Source organism: Mauremys reevesii, linkage group 7, assembly GCF_016161935.1.
Source record: "Mauremys reevesii isolate NIE-2019 linkage group 7, ASM1616193v1, whole genome shotgun sequence".
Lineage (NCBI taxonomy): Eukaryota > Metazoa > Chordata > Testudines > Geoemydidae > Mauremys > Mauremys reevesii.
The window spans coordinates 120,844,256-120,868,915 of NC_052629.1; the positions used below are offsets into that span (position 1 = coordinate 120,844,256).

Consider the following 24,660-nt stretch of genomic DNA (forward strand, 5'->3'; position numbering starts at 1 on the left):
ACATGCTAATCACTTACTATCCCAATTTTCTCACAGTTTCTTTAAAGTAACCTTAGCACCCCAGGTATATTAACAGATGTATGCAGATTGTATATTACAATAAACATACAATACTTAAAACCATCTAATATTACCAAGAATATTAATACCCCAGTTTACAGCTATCATGTTTATAATACTCAAGTACAGAATGAATCTCTAAAATTACTTTGCATTCTGCATGTCAAAAATCTTGAAATCAGTTCCTTTTACCACAGTACACTGCAGTTTTTAATATTTTCAGATTGTAGTACACATTATACAAACCTTTTATATGCTATTTTTATGCCAAAGCTCTAAAACAAAAATATGAATTCCTTCCCCATAAGTATTGTATGGGTACTAACAGGTGAAATAATGATTATAAGCCTTTGATTGAAGACTAACATAGAACTGATTAATATTAAGTACTCTGCTGTTAACTCTGCCTACTCCATTTAACATTATAAAATCAATATTCAAGCATCCCATCTACATCACAGCAGAAAGAAAAAACTGGTATGTCTGACAGTTTGCCAGCCAGAAGTGTGGTTAATACCTGAAGTCATGTATTTGTTTATTATTCACCTCTCCAAACATTACTGAAATTACCCGGCTAATGCTAAATTACTAACTTCAACCCTATTTCCTGACTAGTCACTTAAAAAGTTCAGTAAACTACCTGACAGAAAAGAATACAGGAGAAGTGCTTTGTGGGTGGTTTCGTTTGGTTGTGCTTTTGTTTTATTTTAAATTATTATCAAAGCCAAGATTTCTTTTCACAGATATCAAATTGCCTTGAAATACATTTTTAAAAAGTAAACAACGGCTTCCGTCTTTGAAATACAAAGGTGCCCAGAGGAAAGACATCTGGCTTGTACAAGTGTCTTTGTGTTGTAAGTTTACTTGTTTTACCACCACGAATGGCTAGCAGAAGCAAGGAACAGCATTCAGCAGCTTCCTTTTCAGGAAAGCACAGAGCCTGGGGACTACTATTCTAATCAAACAGATTAGAAACAAATAAATCAAGGCATTGCTGAAGCTCACTTCACATGTCTTGCATGTTTAAAACACCAGATAGCAATCAGTATTTCCCTTTCCCAGGAACTTCAAGAAAGAGTGGTAAATGCTATCTGACCATTAACCACATGAAAAAACAACTCGGTATGATAAGGACATTTGCCTGGATTTTCAATGTGAAAATCTACTTCACTCCATCTATAATCCACTGTTAAAATTAGTTACCAGCGGCATATAAATTTTGTTTGTTTGTTTGTTTTGTATTTACTGCATAGTATTTTAGTGCACCACCAACAATTACATTCTGGTAGTCCTCCTTCTTATCTTTAGTGGTACACAGAATTCAACTATTGTGGGGGATACCAACGTTGTTGTCTTTGTCCCCTTGCCATCTCACATTTATTTTTCTTCATTTCTGTCTATTCCCTTTCAGGAGCAGCAAGGTGACGATCACAGAAGTGCTTTATTTGCAGAGCAGGCCATGGACTAGGATCGTGCAATCACCGTCGGTTTCATTCTAAGGCAGTGGCATTTATGAAATCATCCTGCTGCTGATTGGGGGTTGGGGAGGCGAGTGATGGCAAAACAGCAGCAGGGAGGGGAATTAGGAAGCATGGTGGGGTAATTTTCCACGGGGAGAAGTTTGGAAAAGGATAATGGAATGGCCACACAACTGCTTGGAGGGGAAAGTGCTGTGATTTTATGCTTCTTTACGTTATGCTAGCAACACACATATTCACTACCTCAGTATTTGAGCTTTTTTCACACATTTTCCATAACTCCTTCATAGCTGGCTGACACGTGGAGCATGATATGGAAGCTTCCAAGCAACTTTAAACTCTGTCTTTAATAAATTTCTATTTGTTTTGTCACAAAACTTTGCCTTTACACTGCCCAAGGTATGTCCCGCAACTTAATGACATTTTAAAGGGCTTTTCTGCTACAGCAAACAAACAACCAAACAAAAAATACTGTCTGTACGATAATAAAATTGAAAAAGGCGTTGAGTTTAATTTCCTTATTATAATAAAGGTCTTAATAGGTTTTTAAGTTTTGGTTTCTAAAAATATTGTTCAAAATTCTCAAAAACATCAAAAAAATATATTTGAGATAAACAATTTATTCTGCCAGTTAACAGGACCATTTCTAGGTTAAGAAGCCTAAAATTAGCCCTATGAGCTGTGGTTTAGTTTGTGTGCATCCACGTCACGCTGGCCTCAACCCTCCCCAACACACTCTCGTTTGTCTGCTCCATTCTAGGGAACAGGCAAAATACAAGAAAATGACAAGAATCCTGCTTTCTAAGTGTCAGCCTGCTTACAAGAATGGAGCAGACAGATAGGAGCAGGGAGAGGAAGAAACAGTGTGATATGCCTCTGCAGAGAAAGCGAGTTCCCTGGTCTTTGTTATTGTAAAATCACCCAGCAGAGTAACGTAAATTTAAACTACACTGGAATTATAGTACTGGGAGAAAAATGGTTTCCCTTGGATCAGCAGAGCGTGAAGAAAAACGTGCTCCCATCTCTTCACTGCGTGTATATAGCAATACAAAAAGGAGGATGTATGTCAATGCATTAATATCATTATGCACACACGGAATACCAAATAGGTTTGTATTGGCATGAGTTTTAGGATGACCACACTGCTTGTCAGCAGCAGCATTATATAATGCAAATCACCGCAAAGAAATGCGAATGAAACCATTATACCACAATATAATGTACTCTGCATATTTCATACATGATGCAAAAAAACTGTTTTAGGAATGGTTAGAGAGCTTTAAATACATTTAATAGGACTATTTTTTGTATCATGCTCCCTGTAAATCCAGATCTCTTATTTACCATGTGTGATGTTTGTGTAGCTGTTATATAATAATCTAAAGCTAAGCGTTAGTTACCGCATAACTATAATGGGTTATTAGAATTTCTTGTATGAATGTACTGATCTAACTTATACTGGGGTAGTGGAATGTTTCTGAAACACCTATAATTATAGAATTCAGGGAGAACTGCCCCCAAGAGGAAGATAACGGCCGCAGATAAGGACACCCCACCATACATGAAAGACAATGGGCAAAGTTTTGCAGAACTTACATCCTCCTCACAAGCCTTGTTCTGCCAATGCTAGGAACTAACAGATCACAGGGCTATAAATGTTAAAATAGTGACTTGGTCTTGGCGAAAGGATCTGATCCAAAGGACTAGTAGGCAGCATTTAAATGACTCTCCCCTGAAGGAGAGAGAAATGGTTTGTGAGTTAAGGAAATGGTCTAGGACAGCAGACCCCAGAGGTCTCTGGGGAGGTCCATATGAAAGAGATCTGGTATCTAGACATGCATGTAGTCTGTTTAATTGTTTTAAGACTGGTTGTCTCTGAAATGCTTTTGTTGTAAATAATATTTTGCTTTAAGGAGGCTGTTTGATTACTGGTTACCTCCATCATTGCTCCCAGAAGGAACCCAACTGCAGGGTCTGAGCTTAAGTCAGGCCTTCTGAGGTAATCACAGTTGATCACAGGGGACTGCAGTCCAGACTTGCTTGGACAGTAGGACAATTAGGTGATTCCACCCCAAGATAGGGGTGACACAGCTCTAAAACTTGAGGGGTGGTACACTCAAAAAGACTGGTGGTGGTGGGGTGATAGGAGGCGCAGTTAGCTTGGGAAATGTGACACATGAGACCAACTACACAGGGATCAAAAAGACCCATTAAAAAACCACTGTACCTTATATCAGATTTTAAAGTCTGATATCTCTTTTTCCAGAGCTAGAAGTGGGTGCTCCATGTTTTCCTCTGAACTCTCTCAGCCCAATAGCATAAGCTTCTGTTTCTAGTCCCTGTAAGGACACCAAACAATTGACTTTGGAAGTCATGACATTTTTGTCTAGAAAAACTGCCACTGACCCAGGATTCAGTGTTTCCTCACCTCAGCCTCATACAATTGTTTGTGTTTGCTTTTGTTTGTTTTTGTTGATTTTTTGGGGATAGGTGCGGGGTGTTGAGGAGAGTGGGAGAAAAGGAGGAAATGTCTCTGGTAAGTTGATTTTAAAAAAAAACAGCAGCTGCTGGATGCTGCTCCGTCTTTGGAAAATTAGCGTAAATCCTGGAAAGATGAATTGGGGGCAGAGAGGAGGTGCGAGATAAATTCACTGGTATATGATCAAGTTATATTGTTCTGCAATCTGTCACATGGATATCAACTCTGCATATGCAGGTACATTTATACAAAAATTATATATTACTAAACACAGACATCATACATACACTAATGCTTATAAATTGTCCTATAGATTTTTTTTGTTTACTATTTGAAAGGATTACAAATTTTACGGAAATAGATTTCTAGTAAATATTTTCAATCTCAGCTATTGCTGAACATTGCTACTAGGACAATCGGGGCTGGACTGCAGAAGTAGGAAGAAGCTCAGTGCCTTCCTAGTGCTTCTAGCACGTTCTAAATAGCCAAAAAGCCTTTTGCTTCCCTGTATACAAACTGGTGGCTCTGCAGAGAGAGAGTGATTGCTATCAAAAGATCAGCAACTGGCCCCACTGCACTATCGCTATGAATCTGGGCATTATGGGAAGCACGCTGCCTAGAAAAACACTACCTCCTCAGCAGCAGTCAGAATCCACACTACACAAAATTTAGTGAGTGACAGTTGCTGTAATGTTCACTCTGTGACTAATGTGATGTGGACACCGAGGCTTACCATATTATGGACACACATAAGTTATACCAATTCCCCTGAGCAACAAAGAAGTGGGGAATATTTTTAGAAGTTGATAAGAAGATAGACGGTCCAGATGCTGGGTTGCGGTCAAGGAAGAGACAGTGCAACTACTATATGGGGAAAGGTTTGCACAAAGGTGGCTAAGAGCCACTCTCCTGATCCTGGGCCATTTGTGGGTCAATATACACCTCTACCCCGATATAACACTGTCCTCGGGAGCCAAAAAAATCTTACCGCGTTTTAGGTGAAACCGCGTTATATCGAACTTGCTTTGATCCACCAGACCACGCAGCCCCGCCCCCCTGGAGCGCTGCTTTACTGCATTGTATCCCAATTCATGTTATATCGGGTCATGTTATATTGGGGCAGAGTTGTACTGTGCTGCCAGGGACCATCATGGCCAGCGGGATTTGCAATAATAGGCTGGCAAACAGGACTGGCAATGGAGGGAAAAGGCGAGTTGGCCAACTCTATGCCACCTATAGGTATACAACCTACTTCCCAGAAGTGTTGTGAAACTTAATTAGTGTTTCTGAAGCACTCAATGCTCTGCAGTTGAAAGGCACAGAAGAAATGAAAAGTATTACTTTAATAACTTCCTCTTCACCAATGCAGCTAACATTAAATATATGTGGCAGTTTCCTGCAATATCTTTGGGAGACCTTACTGAATTAATTTAAGTGTCTTTGGGGACAACTGTATGAAATGAATGGTTTATGTATTATTGTGGGCTAGGGTTGTATGTAACCTCTTGAAGAGGGAGATGTAGCAGATGTGAGACCTGGGGGTCAAAGGACTATATTGAACAAAACAAGAATGGACACTTGGAACAAAAAGTGCTAAGTGGTTTTTCTTGGGAATATATAGGGGGAGGTGAATGCAAATTCCCCACCTCCGGTTATACAAAAACCCAGCCTGCCTTTTGAAGCTAAGATCTAAGGAGGGGCCATTGTCTGATGATCCCCAGTTACATGAGACCAAAACCTAAGTACCATACTGTATAAAGTGTCAGAGGGGTAGCCGTGTTAGTCTGGATCTGTAAAAGCAGCAAAAGAGTCCTGTGGCACCTTATAGACTAACAGACGTTTTGGAGCATGAGCTTTCGTGGGTGAATACGAAAGCTCATGCTCCAATATATCTGTTAGTCTATAAGGTGCCACAGGACTCTTTGACACTGTATAAAGAAAAGACTGAACTATTCATGGTTGTTTACTGGTTCTAAATCTGAGGCAGTTATGAACTTTTAACTATGGGGGAAACCCACTTGTGGGTTTTGAAGGTCTGACACCTACAGAGCCTAAAGTTGGGGTTGCAGTGACCTCTGGTAAGCTGTTTAGCATGCGTATAGGTTCTTTTATTGTCTTTATTGTGTTTCCTCTGTAATGCTTTTGCCTTAAAAATAAATGTGCTTGCTTATAAAGAGTTGTGCAGTATCTCATAACTGCAGGCAGTATGCTACTCACAGCCACTGGAGAGAATGCAAAGCAGACACTGGCCTGTTTAGACAGCCTGGCTTCCTGGGTATATCACAGTATAGATAGGGAACAGTACAGCCTGAAAAACCGTCGCTCAGGAGGGAAAGAGATGCAGGTCTCCACCCAAGAGAGGTGACAGCTAAGGAGTCAGGAGCCTTTGCTGAAGGGAGGTATATCTCCTACCCCACCCACTGAAATAGCTGAATAATGTTGATTACAGACTAAGGCCTCATCTGATTGACAGATAAGGTTCCTGGGAATTACTGGATCCCCCTTAGGAAGTCACATGGCCATGAATGCTATCTCCTAAGATCAGGAGAATGTTCTTTTCTGGTAGAGGCACATGAAGTATATCTAGCTGAAAGAGAAGTCTCCCATTTTAAGGCCACCCTGTATATTTCAGAGCTGTGAGACAAATATTTCCTGACAGCACTTGCCTGTAGAAAGAGGAAGCTCAATTACATGCACTGCCTCTGCAGAAGCCCTGCCCAGTGCCAATTCCCAGCAATCAGGGAGTGGAATGAGAAAGTCTCCCACCACCGCAGAAACAAAAGGTTTTATTTTATTAGTAATTCTCAAAGCCAGTCCTTATTCCACCCCAACCTGTGCCAAAGAAATGAGTTATTAAGGCACTGGAGTAACTCTTGTAGCTTGCATGACACCACTGCGGGGGAGCGGGCCGGGAGGGGGCCGGGGGGGCGGAAGGCAATAGAAAGACAGAACCGAGTTCAGGGAATAACAGCAGGCAGGAAATTTACATGAGCTCTTTACCTTTGAGCAGCCCCACAATACTAGGTACACAACATTTTTTTTTCTCCAAACTTCTTTTGGCATTGTGCAATGGATTGACCTGTATTCTCAATATGTCAATCTGCTGCACAGCCAGCATATGAACTTTTGCGACCAAAACACTGCATAAATTTTAGGGTGTAAAGAACCTAAAACTATTAGTTTGTCAAAAACTACATATAACCTGCATCCTCCAACTGGGAACCATATATCCTTCCAGTTCTATCAAAAAGAACTAATGTAATATTTTGGGTATCATTATTACTATCCCAAGTACTCAATGGTATTTCACATATTAAGCTATGATGGCATCTTAGGCTTGTGTGGATAAGTTTAATATTACGTTTATCTATTTTAATTTTCTGTCTTCTAAATTTTCTAAACCTTGAGAGGATTTATAGTTTTTGGAGAGTTTCATAGTGCAGAACCCACATTATTTTCCAAAGGAAGTCATAATAAAACACATTAATGTTTTATAAGTGACATGTTCAGTACACACCTAGCTGTTATAGAGAAGGACACATAAGGAAAACCAAAATTAGGTAATGAATATAACATTACTTGTTAAAATTATTAAACATTACAATATTGAATACAACTAGACAGACTGTGCAAAGTTCAGAACTCAAGAAGTACTTTAGCCTCCATTGTTGTTATTGTGACACTTTTTATAGTACTACAGAAAAAGCAATAGTAGAAATTTAGAAGCCGAGCTGACAAATTTTCTTGCAATTATCTAAACAGACTTGGGACCATTCCTGTAAGTAGAGCCAACTGGACATTCTCCGATGAAACCAAGTTTCATCAGAAAATGCCAATTAGTTAAACCCAAAGTGTTTTGTGAATGCAAGCTAGAAACTGCCTGGTTCCCTGCCAGCTGCCTAGTGAGCTGTGGAGAGGCCTGGAATTCCAGGCTGCCCCAGGATGGAGATCCTAGGTTTCCAGAGTTTGCTGCTCCAGGGCAGGCCCATCATGCCAGGGCTTGTAGGCTCCCTGCCATGGAGCTGAAAGACTGGAAGTCCTTGAAGCTGCAACTCTAACTGCAGCTCAGCTCCTCACTCCACAGTAGGGAGCCTGGAAGGCCCAGCTCACCCAGGGGCTCTCCAGACTCCCAGGTTCCCTGCTGCAGAACTGGAAGTCTAGAGATCCTGGTAAGGGCTTTTAGGGTCTGTGGAACTCACTCCAGGGGAACCAGTTGGCCCTGGAGTCTGCAAGCCCTGGCGTCCTCAGGCAGTATGCATGGTGGCGCAGTCCCAAAGCCCCAGCCCTTAGGAGCCCCAAAACTGACAAGAATGTCAATTTAACTTGGCAGCGGCTGTCCTAGGAGCAAATTTCACTTCTAAACACTTCTTCCCGAGGATTTCCAGTTCACAAGAAGTTTCTAAAACATTTGGCTACAATCTGATATGGAACAAAACTAAATTTTAGAAAAAAATCAAAATTTCTCCCAAACCAGATATCCTGAGTTATGGCCAGGCCTACCTGTAAACAAGTACACCTCTACCCCGATATAACGAGACCCAATATAACATGAATTTGGATATAATGTGGATCAAAGCAAGTTTGATATACCGTATTTTTCCATGTATAAGCTGCAGCTGTTCCCCCCACCTTTTCTTGCCCCAAATTCAGAACAGGCTTTTTTTTCAGGGGTAGAGGGAGGTAGGAGTAGAGGCAGGGAGGCAGAGGTAGCCAGCGAGGCCCAAGGAGGAGCCCTCCCCCGCGGTCCCGCTCCGCCCCCCGGCCCTGCCGCCCCCGCGGCCGCCTCCCCCCCGTCCCGGCCCCCCCCCCCCCGCGCCCTCCCCCCGGTCCCCAGCCCCTCAGCCCCCCAGCCGCCCCCTCCTGTCCCCGGTCCCCCGCCCCTCGGTCCCCCCCCTCCCCCAGCCCCCTCCGCCTCCCTCCCTGGTCCCCCGGCCGGGCTCCGCCTGGACCGAGCACCGGGTGCGGGGGAGCGGCCCCGGGGCCGCGCAACCGGGGGCGCCGCCCGCCGCCGGCGCCCCCCCCCGCCCCCCCGCCGCCCGCTCCCCCCGCCCCCAGCCCCACGCCCCCCCCAGCCGGCCCGCGGGCCCGACCCGAGGCGAGGCAGACGCAGCCGAGCGGCGGGGGCGGCGGGAGAGCCGCCCGCTCGGGGGCTCCAGCCCGCGGCTCCCCCCCCCTCCGGCTCCCCGCCCCAGCTGCGCGGCGGCCGCGGCGGCGCGGGCGGCCACCTACCCGGATGCCCCGCCCCCCCCCGCCCGCCCCGCCCCCCGCCCCCCCCCAGCGGATGGCGCCACCAGCCAGCCAGCAGCCAGCAGGGCGCACACGTAGGGGGCAGGGAGGGGGCAGGGAGAGGGGGGGAGGGGAGGGGGGGGGGGGGGGGGGGGGGGGGGCGGGGAGGAGGGAGGGGCTTACTTCCGTGTATAAGACTACCCTCAATTTTTAGGCTAAGGATTTTAGAAAAAAGTATAGTCTTATACACGGAAAAATACGGTAATGCAGTAAGATTTTTTGGTTCCCGACGACAGCGTTATATCGGGGTAGAGTTGTAATCTGCAAAAAGTTTTGATGTATTTGTGGTTCTAGTCCTCCTTCTTCCAACCTGCATTAACAGAGTAAATACTTTCCTAATATTAATTTTCCATGTACGCAATTGCCACAAGGATATCCGAAGATTGCATATAAGAGAAATGGTGGTATGTGTAATTATGGTAGGGAGGTGATGATCTCAGTATTAAGTGATAAAAACTGTACTGTAAACCCTGAAATGTGAATGTTCCCGAGTTGCACAAGCAATCCTACTGGCTTCAACAGGACTACTCACATACGGGTTTGCAAGATCAGTTTTAAATTACCCAATTTAGTCACATAATCTAGAGCAACAAGTGTCTTTCATTTTGGTTCACTAATCATTGCAATTAGATATTTAGGACTTTTTCAGTATTTTCATAAATATTTGATCAATTACTTAAAATTAAATTATTTCCAAAGAGGTTACGCTTTTACCACTTTTAGAAAATTATCCTACAGAGTAAATGCTGTTCCACTTAATCATGCAAAAAGTCACACTGAGTTAATGGTACAGCTAGTTTTGGCATTAATTCTGTTTTCTTAATACTGGGAGTTTTAATCAGCTATAAAGGTTTACTTATTTTTAAGCTATATATATAAAAATCACATTTTTATTGATTAGACATTTGACAATATGTTGCCAGATGATATTACATAGGAAATGTTATATACTCCCTCTTCTGGTCATACTTCAAAAACACAGTTTGTAGGCTTTAAATATATGAGATGTGTATTAGATGTCAGTTTCTTTGCTTTGTTTTTGTAAGTCTGGAGCACTTTTCCAGGAATTAATAATATTGTCACTATCAAGAAGTAACTGAAAGGTCAAAGAAAACTGGTAATCAATAAACATGTAAATACTCAGTAATTTAAAAAGTCTATGTAATGCCTAATGCTTGAATTATTGTTTTTTTCTATTTGGTACGCATTATCTTTCTCTTGAGTTTCTACAAGAGCATAACATTAATACAGCTTTTTGGTTTGCTATGATTGTGTGTACCATTGTCAAAGATGAGAACACAGCTTTAGGAATGCTGTTTGCTTGCTGCATGGCCAGCAGAAGGCGCAAGTATGCACAAAGCATTGTGTTTTGTGTAGGCCTGGCATGAATAATTTTCTTCCCTCTAGTAACAATCCTGGACATAGATATTCTGAAGTCAGAGGGCATTCCTCTCCATGCTGTTCTAAAAGCAGTGATACATCCTACTGATCAGAGCAGAAGCCACACTCATATATTAAGTGCCCCTTATTTTCTAAGAAGCGTTACTTAATTTTATTTCTATGTTTCTTACATAAGCAACAGGAGAAAATGCACTGAAGAGAGGCACAAACAAAATTGCATACTGAAGCATTCTAGTAATAGTGTGTGTGCATGCGTGCGGATATATGCGCCCATCAACATCACAGGCAATGTGATGAAGTAGGAGACACATCCAAAATGGGCCCAGTGCATAAAGAATTATGTAAAGTGCTGCATTCACAAATTATATTAATGTGATCACTTATGATGAAATAATTTTAAAGGAAGAAGCCGAGATAGATTTTTTATTGTAATCCTCTTTTCCCTCCTGTCTTCAATATTTTTCTAAAGAGAAAATTTGCTAGTTTGTATAATTCCATCTGGTTTTTATGATTTTTCTACTTTGAGCCTATTTTCCCCTCGTTTGCTTATCTTCCTCCTCACTGTATTTTCCTCTTTCACTATGTTTATTTCAGTTCTGCATTTGACTCTGCTTTTTTTTAAGCTATTCCCCTTCATTTTCATGTTTCTTTCCATCCATTTATCCTCACACTATCTCACCTCCTCTCAAGTTTATCCACACCTATGGGTTTTTTTTACACTTTTCTCCTCCTCCCTGGACATGTCCACCCAGATTACAATGACTGAACTCTAGCCTGGAAAGGCTCTCCTGATAAAGACTTATTTTTGCTGCTAGTGTCACCATCAGTCCTGTACCTCTTGCTCCCCTCTCTCTAGGCAGATACTGCACCGTGCTCCTACTTTCCCTCAGCATAGTAACCGTGCTGCAGGCCTGGAGAAGTGTTGTGTGGTTTGTGCACTGCTCAGACACCACAACAAGAGAATATGTGAGAAAAGGGAGATGATTATTTGTGAGGAGAGGGTTGGAAGTGAATGAGAGGAGGATAGAATCTGTGCAACATGAAACTATACGTATGCATGAAAGTAACTTTTTTTTTTGACAGTTGGGGAAAAAAAAGAAGTCTCTCTTTATCTTTGTAGTTCAATACTTAACCGTGTTTAAAGAGGTTCCCAGAATGCTCCTTTCTGGGATTATAAGTGTTGTGGTGTTCATCTGAGGTTTGCATTTCTTGGAATAGTCTACACTCATGAGAACACATACTTCCCAAAAGAAACAAGCCAGGAAGGCCTTATAAACATATAACTATATTATAGTTGGTCACATTTCAGAATGAAACCTTTTGACAGTGTCCTTTTAATAGTGAGTCCTTGTCTTAGAGGTTTTAAACTATGGGCTACCATCCCCTTTCTCCTCTCCATGCCAATAGGAACCCTGTTTCTTTTTCTTCTCTGGAATAAGGCTCCACCCACCTTCCTTGCATTCCTCCCCCAAACAGGTTGCAGCTTCAAACTTGTGTGTACAGTGCTGCTCTGGGCTCCATGCCAATTCCTCCACGCCTCTGGCCTACCCTCTCGGTGTATGCCACCTCCTCTGGCTGGGACCCAGACTGAAGAAGCAGTTAGGAACTAGAAAAAGCCCTTACAGTGGTGAGGAAACCCTTCCAAACATACACAGCATGTAAATCGATGCAGTGTTGCTTTTCCTGAGTCTGCAGACAGGCTGAAACAATAACTCTAAGAGTGCTGTGACCTTAACCATGTATCTTAATGAGATCTAAATAATGAAACATAATACGATGATTTAAAAGTCAATATTATTATTAACTATTTCAGTGCTGATCATTTTAGAACAAACTAAAGGGCTTATCCCACAATCCCAAATTACACCTTAAAACTTTCAAGTGGGACTTTAGTTATGTGCACTTAATAGCCATGATTTAATTTATTAAAATTGCTAGCCTTTTGTTCCAGAGACTTCCTCAGGTCTGTTTAACAATATGCTGCATTTAGTTAAATTATTCCTCCCTCATGCCTAAGATTTGCTTCTCCACAGGAAGATGAAGATGACTCCTGCTTCTTCCCCCCCAATACTGTACTAACTGTTGCTTCTTCCTCCTCACTTTCCCCTTTTAGACATCAACCCTGAAACCATCCCCATATAGTCCCAAACCGTGGGATTTAAGCAGAAGGCTCACTGTGCAGGACTGGGATTGTCACGGGAAGACTCTATATCTTTACACAGTTCCTTCATTTGAAAATATTTCTCCTTCAAGTTCTCTCAGATAGAAGAGAAGATATTCTCTCTCCACTGTGTTTCAATCATTAGGTGATTTCTGCATTGCGTGCTATCTGTTCTGGCAGGGTAGCATGAAATTCAATTTGTACTAACCAATCTAAGGCAAAGAGAGAAGAAAGCATACCATGGTAATTTTACATTTTAAGTATTTTAGCACATACAGTAATATGAATTTACAGATTAAGCAGTAAACTGTACAATGACTTTCCTTGGTTTTTAAGTCTGGAATTCAGCACCACTGTATTTTATCAGATACTGCTACGAACGATTGCTTTATACCTACATTCAAGGCTTGAAAAAGCCATGTGCCCACAACAGGGAAGCAGTTTTACCAGGAAACTTCCACCAACTTCTTCAAAAACTAAGCTTTCATTTAACAAAGTTTATAGCTCTTACATGTGTAAAGAAACACTTCTAAATATGAACTGATTGTGACATTTAAATAAACACGGTACACAACTACTTTATTCTGTAAAACTGCAGGGGATGTGGACCTTTGTTATTTTTCATCCTGGGTAGGAGGCATAGTACTTGCTAATAGGTTATGGGTATACATTTCAAGTCCTGCCTATAACTCTGGTTTATTTCCAGTGAGCTTCTTTCCAGGTGTTAGTACTTTTTTATTTAATGATGTTCTATTTAAAAATAACTAAGTAATCACTTGAAAGATTTCTCTGAAATAAATCCCATACTAAACTTTGAGCCTTTCTGAGAATATGCCAAAATGATTCTTGCAAAAGGTATAGAATTTCACAAAGCTCTGCCAAAAAGAAATTAAACTAGTCGTTACTGGACCTAGAAACTAAAATCCAGCTGCTGGAAACTACTGTATGAGAACTGCCTGCATGTCTAAATGGAACCTGCTAAAGTTGCCAATGATAATTTGCTAAATCAGAGAGATTAACTTGGACTGAGTATCTGTCTAATACCACCTGTACCTATTTGACAATATGCTTGGCAGATTGCTAGCCCATGTGTAAAAAACCAAAGGGTCTAGAAAGTTTTATTTTGACTAGTAAAACATTACAGGAGGAGGGGTTTAGGATTACTGATATCAGTTGGAATTTCTATTATTTGTATAAAGTATTTTTACATTAGTTAAGAGAGTCCTAGATGACCTGCAGGCACTTCATTACTGAGAAAAATTAGTCAACTGCCAAATAGATTGCTAAATATAATGAAGACCCATCCGTTCAAAAGACGTAAGAGCTAATGCAATCTTCTACAAAAAAGCCCAGGTACAATGGTTTGGGAGCCAGGTTCAAAACATTCCTTTCCCATCTGCATTAAATACTGACTTGTAAACACACTCCATCTTTGACTTTGTGTATTTTTTAAACAGTCTATCTTTCTCCCTTAAAAAAAAACAACACCTAAAAGTTAACAAAAAAATATGTATATATGACTTAAATATTGATGTCAAATTTTCAGTTTGGTCAGCTGTCAGTTCTAGTTTATAGTAACCAAATAAGGCTTAGATTTATGTTCAGTCTATAATGTGGAAAAAGCAACCAAATGTATATGTTACGCTGAAGGTTCTGAGATACTAAGTTACATGTGATATCAGAACACATCAACTTTCTACAACATATTACAAGGGTCAAGTATAGCAACACTGATTACAATTATCTCTGTCAAATCCAAGAAAAGTTAATGGGGTCATTTATCTTGATTAAAATCAAGTTGGGTATATCATTTCTAACCTGGGTTAAGAAAAAGAAAAAGAAAAATTTACCAGACCCCTACCAGGCAGAAGACAGAGGACTAAAACCTGCTAGTCAAAGACAGACACAACACCTGAATAAGTGTGAGTGGAGGAGGGGGAGGTAAGCTAAAGAGCCTGTGTAGTGAGACAATCAGGTGATGGCAACTCCTGATGAGAAGCCCAATCTACAGCTTTCAGCTGCTGGGAAGAGCGCTGGTGCTGTTCTTGGGCTCTATCTTTCATATCAGCCTCTAGCTAACAGGTATCTGACAACATGAAGCTCCCCTTCTCTCTGCAGACTGAAAGGAGCAGGTATTTTCTGTCTCTTCTCTTCCTCCTGGCTGTGGCAAGGTTGGGTGTGTGCTTTGCTATTCTACCTCCAAATCTAGAGCTGCAAAGAGAGGATAAAGTGGTCTTTACTAGTTTATCCCTTCCACAGTCTCTTTTTTTTTTTTGGTCTTCCCTACAGAGTTTTCCAAAAGAGTAGCAAGGTGAAACTGACATTCTGAACAGTTTTACTGTTGCGCACATAACAGCAGAAGTGAAGCTGAACAGAGTCATTAATCTCATTTGTCACTGCATGCCAGAGCTATGAGAATGAGTAGAGGCACCAGACATGCCAGTCTAAAGACTCAGGAACAGTATACGGTATCATTTTCTCTTTCCAATATTTAACCCTTTTATAGCATTTTACAACCATTCAATAACCAAACAGACAACGCCATTACAGGTCTCATTCACAGCTCTTATGATACTTTATAAGGTAGCAGGTTTCAGAGTGGTAGACGTGTTGGTCTGTATCAGCAAAAACAACGAGGAGTCCTCGTGGCACCTTAAAGACTAACAAATTTATCTGGACATAAGCTTTCTTGGGCTAGAACCCACTTCATCAGATGCATGCAGTGAAAAATAGTTATACCTGCTCCTGTATTTTGCACTTCATGCATTTGATGAAGTGGGTTCTAGCCCACGAAAGCTTATGCCCAAATAAATGTGTTAGTCTCTAAGGTGCCACAAGTTCTCCTTGTTGTTTTTATAAGGTAGGTAGCCATTATTATCCTCCATTATAGGTGTAGAAACTGAGGCTCAGAGACGTTAAGTGACTTGGCCAAAAGCACAAAGGTAGTCACTAGCAAAGATTAGAATACAGGAAGCCTTTGCTTTGCAAATCCATGTTTAAATCCACAAGAACATGGCAGCTCAGGGGTGTGAGAAGCAGTTCCCTTCCATGGGGCCAGAAGCCAGACTAGCTACTTAGCAGGAACAGGGCTCATTGCAGACACCTGACTGGCAACCAGTCCGGGATGGGAAAAGCTGGTGAAAGCTCTTGAACCACCACCAACAGCCCAGGTGTCCCCCCCACAACTATGCACTGCTCTGGGATCTCCACTAAAAACTAAGGGAACCACGGCAATGGGTTTCACATACCACAAAGAGCAGCCATGTGCTGAAGTATGTGGAACCATGAACATTAAATTTTTCAGGGGGAAAAAAACCCCAAAGAAAAAAAATGCAGCCACTGGAACAGACTTTCAATCCTACTCATCAGTTTCCATCAGTTTAGAGTTGTCATCTGAAACCATGAGAGCTTATAAAAAGATCCGCTAGGGATGGACTGTGAGGAAAGAAGAGGAAGGAACCCAAGACAAAGCCCAGGATGCCATTAGAGAGCCACAGAGAGGAGATGTTTATACACCACGTTAAATAGAGTAAGATTCTGCAATGACTGCTGCTGAAGGAAAAGTAAAGTCATGTCTATGTCAATGGAATTTATTCAAACACAAAGAATGAGGAATCCCAAATTCTCTTCTGAATGTAAAGCAATGTGCGTTTGACATATCTTCACCATCATATATTGAAAGTGTAGAAGAAGACACACAGTATAAGCAGTCTACTCTAGTATACATAAAGAAATTGTACAACGTTTTCTGTGTGGCCAATGGCATTTTTCCCCCACCCGGGACTTAAACTAATTATCACTGATAGAAACAAATGCATTTCTTCACTCTATTAAAGCAACTTTTTTCTTTCCCCAACAACAACAAGGTATTATGCATGCCAAATATGAAATTGCATTTGCAATTCAGTTTTAATGATTATATTTATTCTATAACAAACACCAGTCATAACTGACAAATTACAATTAAATATTTTATATATTTGTTTTATTGCCTCAAGAAAAGTAAAATTTAAATTTAGTTTTATGATGAATATCCTTTCGCATAACAAAGAACAGCCCAAATTTTAAATAGATTTCTAGTTTGCTAAAATATTTAATGTGGTATATTTTGAGTAAAAATTATATTTCAATTTATCTAATTGCATGTGGTCTAGAAAATTTTAACATATGAACTAAAAAACTCTCTCAGACTACCTTGTCTTGTAGTTTACCACAAACATGCTTTGGGAGGAAATCAGCTCATTAAGTTCTGGGAGTAGTTTGTTTACCCTTTTTCTGACAAAAGTGACATTTTGAAAGAGTATATTCTACTGTGGAAACTAAAAAGCCCACCAGGACAAGCTTCAAAGAACATCAAGTATAAGCAACACACAGCACCAAACGCTGTATAGTATTTTAAGAAACTCTCTCTCTCTCTCTAGTAATATTCCGAAAAACAACAACAAAAGCACTGGAAAAATTTATAAAAAGCATTACTTCACTGCACTTGTGATTTTTCCCAAACCTGGTGAGACTCACCTTTTTAAAAAAAAATCCTGAAATAAAACCACAAATTACAGATTTCATTCAGTAGAAAATTTGATCTTGAAAAATCCAAAGAAAACTATTTTCTTCACTTTTAAACATGAGCTCAACTCTTCTATATTGTTACTTAATATAATTTGACAATGTTTACATTTTACCTTATACATTTTTTTGTTTCCATTATTTCTGTCATTTCTTCACTTTAGGCATGTTGAGTCAGATAAGTACACTGCTGTTTGGTAATCATTAATCACCTGTCTCGTCATACTGATGAGCAGCTTTCACATTTATTATGGTTAAAACAAGAAAACCTCCAAATAAACTGAAAACAGCTACAAGATTAGCTAGCCAGTTTCCTACAGAACCACACCATCGTATGTCCTGCTCACCTTTCTGAAATTACTTAGCAAACCAAACTCTTTGAATAGTTTACATCTCCACCCAACCTCATTTTCCTCAATAACTGACTCCACCCATTTCCTTTCTACATTTCTAGACAGTGGTATTAGAGAGACAAGGTGGGCGAAGTAGTTAGTATCTTTTTTTGGACTAACTTCTGTCGTCTCTCTCACCAGAAATTGGTCCAATAAAAGATATTTCCTTTCCCACCTTGTCTCTCTAATATCCTGGGACTGACATGGATACAACTACACCGCGTAAGTAGATAATTTTATAACTTTCTTATTGTTCGTAACAGTCCTGACAGACATTAACAATAACCTTGACGGCCTCATCACTGCCTTTTTAATTTATGTTAAAGTATCTAGTTCTAATTTACAGATTTAAATTAGAGGCTAATATTTCTTGTATCGGAAATCTTTTTGATACATGTTATTCTGCATACAGTATATACATACACAAGAGACAATAATAATAATAATAATAATAATAATAATAAAAGATAAAACCAAAAAAAAATTCACTTTTAAAATGAAAAAAAAAACCAAAAAAACCCAAATGTGTTTTTCACAATTCTACTTCACAGCAAACCCTCTCTTTTTTAAAGTGAATGTAAAGCAAGATTCTGAATTAACACGCTTGGATACAAATCAACTTTTTAGTCACAAAACAAGTTCTACGCTGCTAGTGGCAATGCAAGCTTCCACACACCACCCAACTAACATATTCACTCTTTAGGGATGAGACAGCAATTCAGTTTCTAGGCCCACACAACTCTTGAACTGTGTGCTGAGCATGCCAACACAGCTGTCATGCTAACAACTATGACAATGGATTCTATAATGTAGAAACCTTTCTGTGAGGAACCGGACAGAGATCGCCAACAGCTTGTCTATATTATGGGGGCCACAGCGGCATAGCTACAGCCCCACAGGTATGCAGCTGTAACCCCCACACTGTAGGCACATGAAAGTACAAGGACAAATGCTAAGTATTCTACTTAGGATGGAACAATCAGCTGTTCACATACAAAATGGGAAATGACTGCCTAGGAAAGTGATCTGGGGTCATAGTGGATTACACCCTAAACAGTGTAACACTGTTGCAAAAAAAGCAAACATCCTTCTGGGATGTAAGCAAGGCACAAGTAATAATTCTTCACTCTACTCCATGCTGATTAGGCCTCAGCTGGAGTACTGTGTCCAGTTCTGGGCACCACATTTCAGGAAAGATGTGGACAAATAGGAGAAAGTCCAGAGAAGAGCAACAAAAACGATTAAAGGTTTAGAAAACATGACCTATGAGGAAAGATTGGAAAAAAATGCATTTGTTTAGTCTGAAGAAGAGAAGACTGAGGGGGGACATGATAATAGTTTTCAAGTACATAAAAGGTTGTTACAAGGAGGAGGGAGAAAAATTATTCTTAACCTCTGAGGATAGGACAAGTAGCAATGGGCTTAAATTGCAGCAAGGGTGGTTTAGGTTGGACATTAGAAAAAATTTCCTGTCAGGGTGGGTAAGCACTGGAATAAACTGTCTAGGGAGGTTGTGGAATCCCTAACATTGTCTAACCTGCTCTTGAAAGTCTCCAAACCCCTGTCAGGGATGGTCTAGATAATACTTAGTCCTGCCCTGAGTGCAGGGGGCTAGACTAGGGGACCTAAGAGGTCCCTTCCAGTTCTATGATTCTATTCTTCAGTGCAGAAAGGGTTTTAGGGATGTGCGCGCATGGGCTTGCATATTACTCCTGGGGGAATTCTGTGTAACTGCAGCGCAACAGAAACCCCTGCCCTTCCGCAGATTCCCTTTATTTCCTTGCAGAAAACGGCTTCTGCGGGGAAGCAAAGAGAAGCTGCACCAGTACCCACTCACCCCTTCCCTGCAGCTCAGAGGTGTCTGTTCAAGCAGCTGGGGGAGAGGTAAATCACTGGGGTGGGGAGATGCTCTGGCCATGCAGGGACGTTAGTCCCAGCTGGAGCATGGAGCAGACGGAGCTGGGTCAGACCAAGCCCCAGAAACTTCCCCTGGCTGCAGGAAACTGTGCCCCGGGGGCGTGTGGGGGGGAGGCTTTCCAGGTCAAGATGCACTGGGTTTGGGTGGACAGGGGGAACAGCTCCTTGTACAGAGATTCTCCCTCCCCCGCGTAGAGCCGCCTCTGCATCAGGGGCCCCCCTGCACCCAGAACCCCCACACCAAGTTCCTGTGCATCCAGATTCCCCCCTGCACCCAGACACCACACCAAGCTGCCTGCACCCAGATTGTTGCCACACAGAAGCCTGGAACTCAAGGGAATTTTCACCAAAAAATTAAAATTCTGCAAAGTTCTGCATAATTTAATTGTCAAAACAACACAGAAACACAACAACAATATAATCACACCATTTTCAATTATTTTGGTAATTTATTTCAAAATACTTTTCAGCAAATAATTGAAAATGGTGTGATTATATGGTGTTATTTTGACAAATAAAATATGCAGATTTTTGCAGAATTTTAAAACCTTGTTCGCAGAATATTGAATTTTTTGGTGCAGAATTCCGTCAAGAGTAGCATATGCGCACACACATAGACATCCTGTGTGTTTGGGAAGAAGGAAGTGGAGGTGAAGATATACTGGGTTTCTCACCATCTTTTGTATTAGCACGTTTAGAAAAAGTCCACTAAATTTCTTCAGCGCTGCATATCCAAAAATGAATACCAAAGGGTCCCAATCAAAATCCTCCATCCCTTTAAAATTGTTTACCACTCTGGAGAGGGGCAGAGGAAAGGGTCTGAAAAACTATCCACCCCTCACCCATTGACTATTTTATATGAAACTACAGAATACTTGAACTGTATAGCACTTTAGACTTTCTTAGTGCTGTACAAATACTGTGTTGGCTGATGTTACCCACACACTTCTAGCATAGTTTATACACAAAAAACTTCATCTGACCATTAAAACAAATAACAATTGATACTTTTTAAAATAAATAAGTTTACTACTTTCAAGTGCACCATGTTTGGTCTATAGCAAAATCTGCAATTTTAGTTTTTAGCTCAACTGCAATTGTATGACATTTAAAAACAGTCTTCAGCTATTAAGAAACATACATACACACACACCATTTCAAAATGGGACAACGCTGATGTAGTACTTAAAGGGGGGAACATTCAAATACTTCACTAATCTCAACAAGGACCATCCTCTTGCATTCATGAACATTATTTTAAAAATAGTTAAAACATTTTGCAATGAACACAGGTTACCTTCTTATACTGCATTTCCATTATAATACTGTGTGCACCATCAGCTTTAAAGATCACAAAGAGGGATAATCAAAAATTGCCAGGCTTAATCCTGATTTAACCTCACCCTTAATTATTAAAAATGGTTAAGCACTTACCATAATGTGATTGAAATGCCTGTGGTTTTACGACCTGATTACAGTGGTTACACATCACCAAATAGAAATCATCATGTGCCGGGCAAAGACCAAATATTGGCATATCTAAAACAAAAAGACAAAGGGCATATCTCTCAGCTGCTTACAATTACTGAAAAACAACTGTATTAGAGAACCATATGATGCTATCACTGAACTATCATTTATAGCACATTTCAATACATTCGGAAAGTGAGAAAAAAGAACATATAGTACAATAGTTAGGTTAGTGTTGAAATATTACAAACACCACATATTTTCCTTCAAAGCTAAGTATAAAATCAAACTGATTGTATCTTGTAGAGCTCTACCAGCAATCTGATGTAGGAGTGATTATTTCATGCCATCTTCAAAAGGACAATAGAAAATCATTATATTTTGATGACACAGTAACGTAAGCTATTCAGAGAGTAGTTTAAGTTCTACCCCACTTTCTTTAAACAAACTCTAAAATGAAGGTTGTTTTCTACTTAAAATTTTGTAATTATTTTAAATGCACAGTCATTTACCAGGCAGTATAATGTGTCTAATGGTCTTATTTGTTTAACAGTGCATTATATTCCAGCCATCTGGTACCAGAGATCTGTGTAACAGGCATAAGAGGGAGAAAGAGATAAGAGTATGTCAGTGTGTATGTGTATTTCAATGATAAACACACATACTTTCAGTCTTTTCAAGTAAAATTAGTTTCTGCAATATGTTTATGAAAACCAGTTCCTTAAGAGTATTGCTTAATGTTTAAACACTTACCAATAATTTCTGAATGCAGTGAATATAAACTCTACTTACTGCAAATCTATAAAAGTATTACATTTAAAAATGAAACCTGTCAAGTATTACCCAATTATTCAGTTGTTCAAAAAACCAAACATATAACTAAGTAGATAAATGCAGTCTCTTAAAGGTATGTGGCATAAAGCAATCAGTAACATTTTCAAAAAAAGATTATACATCATTTAAATTGTTAAATGTTGTTTTCTTACCTTAAACAACACTAATAAATGTGTACATTTATATGCAAATATTAAAATATAATTAAATGCAACATACTTATTAATTTAACATTGACAATAGTGTTACATATTTTAAACATTAACATGTCATGGATATTCACATATTTCATATATTCTACAGGACTAATACATTCTGGTCATTCAATAAATTTGAATTATGCAAGAATTTAAAACTGATTTTATACCATGTAACCCTTTTCTGTAGGAATGACTATGGCCACGATCCTGCAAGATGATCTACATGGGCAGATCCCTGAACTCTTTCAGAAACTTAAACTCAATAGGGCTCTACACAGATCAGCTGCCAGAATTAGGGCCTACATCTGTAATAAGATACAATACTTTTAAATGCAGACATATTTTCTTTAATAAATAAATAAATAAACCACACCCTTTAACTTCTTAAAACATGTATCTGAATTTTAGATTAAAATGTTATAAAACAAACTCCCCATGCAATGGCTGCCACTGAAATCCCTTGATACACAGATGTGGATAAATCAAATATGGATTGAGTATGACTGCAATACATCACATCTATATTCATGTTTTATTTAATTTTCTCTCATATGTTTATATTTTAAGTGCCTTTCTAAACCATAGGTGCTTAAACAGAAATTGAAATTACAGTAAAAGATATGTACTATTAATAATACACTTGTAATCTGATACATGATCGGGGCAAGCATTTTATAATTTGTGCAAATACCAAGTCTAGCTTTCATAAACAATTTAGGAGGAGATGTCATTAGAGAAATATTTGGTAAAACATCAGATGACATTTTAAATTAATGTAAACTGGGCAAAGCACAAGCAAATATACCACACATAATAAACCAGGGGACAGACTAGATTAATAAACAGCTATTTTCCAATATCTGCCTTCCCTTATAAATATTACATTTCTTCATGAAAATAACCAAAAAAAGCCATACGGTGAAATTCTGTGATGCATCTCAGAGAGACAGCACTGAACTCTCAGCCCAGGTGGAAGGGATTGGGGATAACATGGTTTTAAGCCACCTTTGTGCCCTTCTGCTTCTGGGCGTCTCTTGGAGCTAAGTTTCAGAGGGGGAGCCGTGTTAGTCTGTCTCAGCAAAAACAATGAGGAGTCCTTGTGGCACCTTAGAGACTAACAGATTTATTTGGGCATAACCCGTTTCATCAGATGCATGGAGTGAAAAATACAGTAAGCAGTATGTATATACAGCACATAAAAAGATGGGAGTTGGTTTACCAAGTGGGGGGTCAGTGCTAATGAGGCCAATTCAGTTAAGGTGGAAGTGGGCTATTCTCAACTGTTGACAAGAAGGGGTGAATACTATTAGCACTGACCCCCCACTTGGTAAGGCAACACCCATCTTTTCATGTGCTGTATATATATATACTGCTTACTACACACACACACACCCTTACCTTACCGTATTTTTCACTCCATGCATCTGATGAAGTGGGTTCTAGCCCTCGAAAGCTTATGCTCAAATCAATTTGTTAGTCTCTAAGGTGCTACCAGGACTCATTGTTCTTGGAGATAAACAGATTCCTGGTGTAAGATGGGCAGCTCGCAGTAATGTGTGATATGGCTTCCCCCCCCACCCCACTGCTTCCTACCCCTAGCATGCCCCACTCCAGGGCTTGTGATGGGGTCTTTGGAGAGCAGACTTACAGCTGTGCTCCACAGTGCCTAAGTAACATACGGGAGGGAACAAAGTGAGGTTCGATTACAATGTAGGCTTTACATCATCTAACACAGAATGCTAAAAAATTGTTGGCAATATGGGGGAAATATTGTCTATTGCAACTTATCTGGCAAGATAGAAAGGACTTCTTGGCATTATTTTGAGACACCATCATTATATTTAAAGTACCCTTTTACAAATATGTAGGAAATATCGAGGTGTACTTTGAAACTACAGGTGAATTATTATCTGAATGTCTCAAGATTCATCAGAAATTTTCACATAGACAAAAATGTATTCCCATATAAATTTCAAATTACAGGGCAATTTTTGCATAACATGGGCATACCTTTTTCAGATTATTCCCATGCAGAACATATGGAAGAAATATATACACAGAAGAAACATTTGGAATTAGTTAGTTTTATAAACAGGAGAGCACAAAATCAAAGGACAGATTTTCCGAAATGTGCACATTAGACTCCTGGTCTACTACACAATCATCTGTCTTAGGGTTTTATACTGCTGCCCATCACCATAATACCACAGTGTCTTCCAACAGCAAGGTTCCTAGTGAAGTTAATGGAATCTCTGGGTCTTCTCTGTTTTGGGGGCAAAACTGTTCTAAGAGTATGTTGGTTTATTTATTTTTTTTTAAATGCTTGGGTTTTTTTGGAAGCGCCTTTTGTGGGGTGGCGTGGGTGGAGGATGATATCTAGGTAGACCAGTATTGTGAATGTTATTCTTGCTATGGC

General features: G+C 40.0%; 1 protein-coding gene across 5 annotated transcripts in view; it reads right to left on the reverse strand.

Moving 5' to 3' along the window:
- The window catches only part of ATXN7 (ataxin 7), a 133,249-nt gene that overhangs the window by 34,423 nt on the left and 74,166 nt on the right, over positions 1-24,660 (reverse strand). For 4 of the 5 annotated variants that reach the window (XM_039547265.1, XM_039547264.1, XM_039547263.1 and 1 more), the window contains one exon: positions 21,175-21,279. In XM_039547265.1, the coding sequence (XP_039403199.1) occupies positions 21,175-21,279 (105 nt within the window). Of the gene's footprint in view, positions 1-21,174; positions 21,282-24,660 lie in introns of those variants that run through there. The other variant, XM_039547269.1, reaches the window with a different exon arrangement.